Here is an 8,055-nt window from a genome sequence, read left to right on the forward strand (position 1 = left end):
TAGATAAAGCAAAAACGTGCACTTTTGCAAGGTTGAGTGTTTTATAAACATATTTTGAATTGGTAGATTTTTTGGGAGAAAAGAATTTACCGTAAGTGTATAGTTCACAAAAAAATGTGACAAAGTGAAATTTGTTTAGCCATTAAAAGCGGAAAAGAAGCACGTGAATGTAACCGAAAAACTCTTAAGCAAACTATCAGAACAAAATTGCCTGCAAGAGATCCAACACTACCCTAAACCTCAGTTTTTCATTCAATCGCAGTGTGCCTTTTCATTTCTTTATAAACAATAAAAATGCAAACTCTATTGGCGTTTGTAGTGCTAATTCACCTTAGGCCGCAGTTTGCCCAGCCGCTGGCCGCCAGCTATGATTACGATAGCGGTGGCGAATATTCAGATTCCGAAACAGTATTGTCGCACTTTCGACCATTTCACAGTATAAGGCATCAGCACCATTTTGAAGTTGATAAGACCGAAATTGCTAAAGACTTATCAACAACTGCAGGCGTAACTGAAAGTTGGAGCATTCGTCAGCATTTACACAATCAATATCAAAGTAGGCATAAACATTCAGAATCAAGGATGCAAACACAGCTGGAAAATCATCTTCACTTTAATCGCAATAGTCGTGATCAGCATCGGCGCTATAAGGATAAAGTACTTCGCACTCAAACTCAAAAAAACTCAATACATGCTTGGCGTGAGACGGCTGCGGGTGGAATGGGACTGATTAAGCCGACACCGCATCCTACATATGTGACAAAAAAATCGACTCACACAATTACCTTTGACGAGGTTAACGAAAGCACTCAAAATTATTACCATCAAAGGAAAATACGGCAGCAGCTACATTACAATCATCACAAAATTCAATCAAAATCAAATTCCAGTGGCGCAAAGCGCACAGCGCCATCAGCTAATGACATTCAACTGAACTGGCATGCGAAGTCGAAACATGTTGGCCACAATGGAGAGGTGTATGTGGAAGAGTCACCTTTTAGTTCAAGCAGTCACATCAACGAAGATGCTGATAACGCTACGGTATATGTGGAGGAACATTCGGAGTCAGTAGGCACTAGTACGGATAATATTATAGGTATAATCTTAGAGTCTGATAGTAGCCACATGCCTACAGAGACTAGCAGTGAAAAAATTACTGAGTACGGCGATGATGATGATGAATATTATGATTATAACAGCGATGGTGAGTCCAAAACGGGCCAACACGTTTACGAACACGCATTTGCGCCCGTCGACATTGGCTACGATTATGACAACGGCTTTGATGGTAATGCTACTGAATACGATTATCAGCATTCTCGCCAGTATCAACAGCAGCCACTATCTCAAAGCCGTCTGCAACATCGCCGCAAACAGCCGCCACAACCGAAAAAATATCAAGGCGAATACTCCCGAGAAACACGTGATCACCATCGTGTACAATCACATCCGTTTTCAAGCAACCATTTGACATACGACTCTCACGCAGATGATGTAAGTTGCACAGAAAAAATATATGGGACTGGGAAAGTTAAAAAGGTCCTATGGTTCGAAATAGGTTTTCGAGAAAAAGTACTTTATTTTACAATTGTAGGTTTTCTTATAAATATGCCCTTTTTTGAAGTGAATTTTTGAAAAGCTGATGGAGCTAGAAAGCTGCGGTTGTTGCATTAAAATGAGCGTAAAATCTACTACAAGAATCGGTAAAAAGTCAAAATCGATTATTTCGACCCGTTGGTCCCTTTTAACTTTCCCAGCCACATATCAAACTTATTCAATGAGATAAACAACAGAACTTCCTTAGTATCAGTAATCTGTAAAAGAGCGCTGTTAAGCAGAATACACACAAGCTGACTTGTCTGTACATGTCAAGTATGACATACCGTCACATCGCATGGTGAAACGAATACAGAAGGTGGCGCTGATTGTGATACCGCTTACTCTCTCTTGAAAATTTTGACAGAGATATGACGTCATAGGAGATTTTGTGTATTGCCTGTGTAATATACATGTACATATATATATGCAAAACATATAGATACTGATAGATCTCTCTCAGCTCTCTCCACCGGCAAATCTACCATGACGCCATATTCACGTTACTCTCCCGAATTTCGCGGCGTGTGTGCATACCAAATTCTAGTTCATGTGAGAACAAAATTGAAATTTTTCTATTTTTCTGCTCGTTTCTGCGACAGGTATGAACGTTTATAGTAGACAATGCAGACAGTACTTCATATTTGTATAGAAAAATACAAAAGCAGCAAACATTTGAAGTCAAATAAGACAATTTTATTTTTTAAACTGATTCACATTATATATTTACAGAAGACTATAGGGATTAATCATTAAAACAATAAATTTTAATAGTTTAAATTTTTTATTAATATGTACCTTTATGTAACTACATACAGTGACGAGCAAAACTGTAACATGGTGTAACGCTTTTTATATCAGCCGCCGATATCTTTCCTAGTTCTAACGACATTCATACTTTTGTTATATATTCTTATTGGTACACCTGTACTTGCTCTCTCATAACGAATTGAAGTCAATCCAACAATAATAATAAAACGAACAGTCAAAAATGTAAATTAAGGCAGATGTTACAGTTTTGCACTCATACATTTTTAATAACTTTCGGACAATTTTCACAAAAAAAAGAATTGCTCACACAATGTTCAGTATAATTTTTCTTTTTTTAGTTCCTTGATGCAATTTGGCCCCTATTTGTATTTCTGTAAAGATTCTGGAGGTATAGCCTCCCATATACCCTGGTTTGCTTTCATAGCTCATGTACTCCATTGGACAGACTTGGATACTTAGTAAGCTGCGATTTTAGTTGATTTCGCAAATTTTCGAGATTCACATCCGCGGATTGTGGAGGCCATTTCAAAATAGCAAATTTTTGCTTTTGCATCCAATTTTTGCGAAAATATGCAGTATGTTTTGGGTGATTTTTCAGCAGAAACTCTCATTTTTCGACTACATCTTGTAAATTTTGTTGAAATATGAACAGATACTGTTCTTTACGCATAATGCGTACTAACGGACCAACAATATTTTAGAAATACAACCCCAAACTATTATTGACCGACTACTGTGATTCACAGTTTGCCTTAAATGGTGCGCTTAGGTTTAATTTGGGTCTTTGAACCAATACCATGCCCGGCCATTTGATTGAAAGCGATTAATTTAGTATTGTCAGACCAAATAACCTTCAATTGAAACTTAAAAATATGTTTTTTTTATTGCATTCTGTAAGGCCTCACATATCCCAATAGGCAACGGTCCGGTTTTCGTGCGATCCGGCAAAATGCTACCATTCTCGCACATGTATTTTGATCAAATTTGCTTTTTTCTTCTTTTATCATGCCTTGGCGTTCAATTTGACAACTCTTCGCCTCGCTGTCTACTGATTTGCATTCAATTTTAATACCTTAAGCGCTTCTGTAATAGTGGCTGCAGCGCTACTGCTACTAAGTTCACAAGATATCGACTGTAATATTTTTTGGCAGACTGCCTTTGTCCTTGATAACATTTTAGGCTATCGGGCATGTTCTGCAAATCGTTAGATTTCAAATCGGTGCGAATTACAAAATCTATTTCGGAAGATTTATGACCCAGAGGTAAAAATTTGGCACCAAATCGATGGATATAACGTAAACGATATGTTTCTAGAAGTTTTCATTTGAAAAATTTAATACTTTGATTACAAATACACAACAATACTTTGCAAATCGCGCCGATTTGAAATCGTACGATTTGCAGAACATGCCTGAATATTTTTTGTCAGTCTTAACATTTTCATGTGGCGAACTCCACAATTTTTTCCCGCTTTTCATACGGCCCCGCGTTTTCGCAGTAAATATATTATTTATATTTATGTTTCCCGATTAACCATATTATTTACTGGTAATCACTTCTTGAATAAATTCTTCTTCTTCTTTTTTGGCGCTGTAACCGCCTAAGCGATTTTGGCCGAGTTCAGCAAAGCACGCCATTCGTTTCTCCTCTGTGCCAACTGACGCCAATTGGAAACGCCAAGTGAAGCCAAGTCCTTCTCCACCTGATCTTTCCATCGCAGTGGGGGCCTCCCTCTTCCTCTGCTACCACCAGCGGGTTCCGAGTTGAATACTTTCAGAGCTGGAGCGTCGGTGTCCATTCGAACGACATGACCAAGCCAGCGGAGCCGCTGTATTTTAATTCGCTGCACTATGTCCATATCGTTGTAAAACTCATACAGCTCATCGTTCCATCGTCTGCAGTACTCGCCGTCGCCAACGCGTAAATGCCCGTAAATCTTCCGCAAAATCTTTCTCTCAAACACTCCAAGAGCCGCCTCATCGGATGTTGTCATTGTCCATGCTTCTGCGCCATATACCAGCACGGGCATGATGAGTGACTTATAGAGCGTGGTTTTCGTACGTCGAGAGAGGACTTTACTCCAGAATTGCCTACTCAGTCCAAAGTAGCACTTGTTGGCAAGAGTGATTCTGCGTTGGATTTCAATGCTGACATTATTATCGGTGATAATGCTGGTTCCCAAGTAAACGAAATTCTCTACTTTCTCGAAATTGTAACTGTCAACAGTGACGTGGGTGCCAAGGCGTGAATGTGCTGACTGTTTGTTTGATGACAGGAGATACTTCGTCTTGTCCTCGTTTACCACCAGACCCATTCGCTTTGCTTCCCTATCCAACTTGGAAAAGGCAGAACAGACTTCGCGGTTTTTGTTACCGATGATGTCGATGTCATTGGCATAAGCCAGCAATTGCACGCTCTTGTAGTAAATTGTTCCTGAGCGGTTCAGTTCTGCAGCTCTTATTATCTTCTCCAACATCAGATTAAAGAAGTCACATGAAAGGGAGTCGCCCTGTCTGAAACCCCGTTTTGTGGCTAACGGCTCGGAGAGGTCTTTCCCAATTCTGACGGAGCTGGTGGTATTGCTCAACGTCATTTTACACAGCCGTATATGTTTTGAGGGGATGCCAAATTCAGACATAGCGGCGTATAGGCAACTCCTTTTAGTGCTGTCAAAGGCGGCTTTAAAGTCGAAAAATAGGTGGTGAGTGTCGATCCTTTTCTCCCGGGTCTTTTCCAAGATTTGGCGTATTGTGAATACCTGGTCTATGGTGGATTTTCCAGGTCTAAAGCCACACTGATAAGGCCCAATCAGTTCATTGACGGTGGGCTTAAGTCTTTCACACAGTACGCTCGATAAGACCTTGTAACCTATGCCTAGAAGGCTGATCCCGCTGTAGTTGGCGCGAATGGCGGGGTCACCTTTCTTGTGGATTGGGCACAGCACACTTAAATTCCAGTCGTCGGGCATGCGTTCATCTGACCATATTCTACACAAGAGTTGATGCATGCACCTTATCAACTCCTCGCCGCCGTACTTGAATAGCTCAGCTGGCAGGCTGTCAGCTCCACCAGCTTTGTTGTTTTTCAGCCGCGTTATTGCTATACGTACCTCGTCATAGTCAGGCGGTGGAACGTCGACTCCGTCATCATCGACAGCGGGCTCGGGTTCTTCTTCTCCACAACTTTCCGTGCTGCTTCCATTTAGTAGGGCGGAAAAGTGTTCCCTCCATAATTTAAGTACGCTCTGGACATCACTTACCAGGTCGCCATTATTGTTCTTACAGGAGTACGCCCCGGTCTTTAAACCTTCCGTAAGTCGCCTAACTTTCTGGTAAAATTTTCGGGCATTCTTCCTGTTGGCCAGCATTTCAAGCTCTTCGCACTCACGTATTTCGGCCTCTCTCTTCTTATTGCGGCAAATACGTCTCGCTTCCCTCTTCAGATCCCTATAGCGGTCCCACATAGCGCGCGTTGCGCCCGATCGCAGCGTGGCCCTGTAGGCGGCATCTCTTTTTTCTGCAGTTTCCTGACACTCCTCATCGTACCAGTTGTTCTTTCGGGCTCGCTGAAATCCGACTACTTCTTCGGCGGCGGTACTTAATGAGCGGGAAATGTGGTTCCACTGCTCGCATATGTCGGTTTGTTGAAGAGTGCTCTCTGAGAGCAGGTGTGAGAGTCGAGTAGCGAAAGCGCTGGCTGTCTGTTGTGATTGCAGCTTTTCGACGTTAAGCTTTCCTTGCATATTTGGGCGCACATTTTTTGCTGCACAGAGGCGGGTGCGTATCTTGGCTACAAGAAGATAGTGGTCCGAGTCGATGTTTGGGCCTCGGAGTGTGCGTACGTCTTAAACACTGGAAGCGTGGCTTCCGTCTAGCACAACATGACCGATTTGGTTTCTCGTTTTTCGATCCGGAGACAGCCACGTAGCTTGATGGATCTTTTTATGCTTGAACCTAGTACTGCATACTACCATGTATCGGGCCCCGGCGAAGTCGATCAGCCTCAATCCGTTGTCGGATGTTTCGTCGTGGAGGCTGAATTTTCCGACGGTGGTTCCAAAGATCTCTTCCTTGCCCACCCTGGCATTGAAGTCGCCAAGCACGATTTTGATATCATGACGGGGGCAGCGCTCGTATGCGCGCTCCTAGCGCTCATAGAAGAGATCCTTGGATGCCTCATCCTTCTCTTCCGTCGAGGCATGGGCGCAGATGAGCGAGATGTTGAAGAATCTCGCTTTGACGCGGATTGTGGCTAGACGCTCGTCCACCGGGGTGAACGACAGTACTCGGCAACGGAGTCTCTCTCCCACCACAAATCCAACACCGAATTTGCGCTCCTTTACGAGGACATCAACTAGCCGGGCAGAGGCACCTTCCCCATTAAGGGTCCGGACATTCCAGGTGCATGCCCTCAAATCGTAGTCCTTTAAACGTTTGCCGTGGTCGTCATCATAAGGGGGGGTCTCATCCGAGGCTTTGCCTTGCTTCTCCACTGGAAGTGGTTTTTACGTGGCGGGTCCCAAGCCCAGCGCACAACCCATTGCTGGGACGGGGGTGGTTTCGCAACCAAATACACGTTTATATAGCGAGCCGCTTGCTCCAAGCAGACACCCGCTTGCAGCCGCACCTACTGGTGAACAGACGCTGCAGACTTCAGTGAGCCCTTAAACCGAATAAGTCAGAGTGGCCCCACCGAAGCTCCCTCTCTTTCTGCCGTGACCCAAGGCTCCACTCGGATTGGTTACCGCATCTCGCACATGGGTTGCTCACGTTGCCCAGAGTGCGCGAACGAGGACGCAAGAGTCGGGATTGAGTATAGCCATGCAACTGTAACTGCATACCCAGCGCAACGACTATACCCCATTGCACTCCGAATAAATACAATACAAATAATAATGAATAAATTACAATACAGAAAAAAGTCATCTGACTTTCAACTAATGAAAAGATAACTGTAAACTGCAAAACTGAGAGTGAGTGCAAAACTGTAACATTTGCCTTAATTTAAATTTTTGCCTGCTGGTTTTATTATTATTGTTGGATTGACTTCCTTTGTGAGAGAGAGAGAGTAGGGGTGTACCAATAAGAATATACAACAAAAGTATGAAAGCCGTTAGAACTTGGAAAGATAGCGGTGGCTGAAATAAAAAGTGTTTCACCATGTTACAGTTTTGCTCGTCACTGTATATCATGTATCGTCACCTGAAATGCAAAAAAGACGTAACAAATGCTGAAATGAGTAGTCCATTTGCAAACAGCGTTATGTGATTTTATAATAGTAAGCCATAAATTTAAAAAAAAAAACGTCTACAACAACAGTAACATCCAAATTGTATATTTCTTTTTATTATCTGAAAATTTGGATAAAAAAGAGCCTAATAACATTAAAAAACTAAATCGCAGTGTGGTTGTTTTTGCAAATTTTATATATAGAAATTAAATATAGCGAGTTTTGAAACAGTAAGTTTTATATAGTCAGCTTTTTTAAGCTTTTCGCGTTCTCTCTTCCATGAAGGTTGGTCTGCTTCTTTTTTAAGACGTCTTCCACTAGGCACCGAAACTACCACGTTTTCTTGCAGTTTTCTAAGTTCATCAGAAGATGGAGAGTTTTGAACTTGTATAAATACATACAATAAATATTATAGCGACTTTTAAAAGTGTATATATATATACAGTAAGTATTATAGCG

The 8,055-nt window shown here is 42.1% G+C and overlaps 1 protein-coding gene across 1 annotated transcript; it reads left to right on the plus strand.

Annotated features, from left to right (window-relative positions):
- Positions 1-268: 268 nt before the first annotated feature.
- On the plus strand, positions 269-1,495 carry LOC118749686 (the record flags this gene model as incomplete). The annotated part of the gene is given in 1 exon segment (XM_036484483.1): positions 269-1,495. A coding segment is annotated over 1 exon segment (1,201 nt), but the record flags the coding sequence as incomplete, so codon positions are not given.
- Between the last annotated feature and the right edge of the window lie 6,560 nt (positions 1,496-8,055).

The sequence above is a fragment of the Rhagoletis pomonella genome, unplaced genomic scaffold (assembly GCF_013731165.1).
Source record: "Rhagoletis pomonella isolate Grant_MI unplaced genomic scaffold, Rhpom_1.0 Rhpom_scaffold_00032, whole genome shotgun sequence".
Taxonomy (NCBI): Eukaryota; Metazoa; Arthropoda; class Insecta; order Diptera; family Tephritidae; genus Rhagoletis; species Rhagoletis pomonella.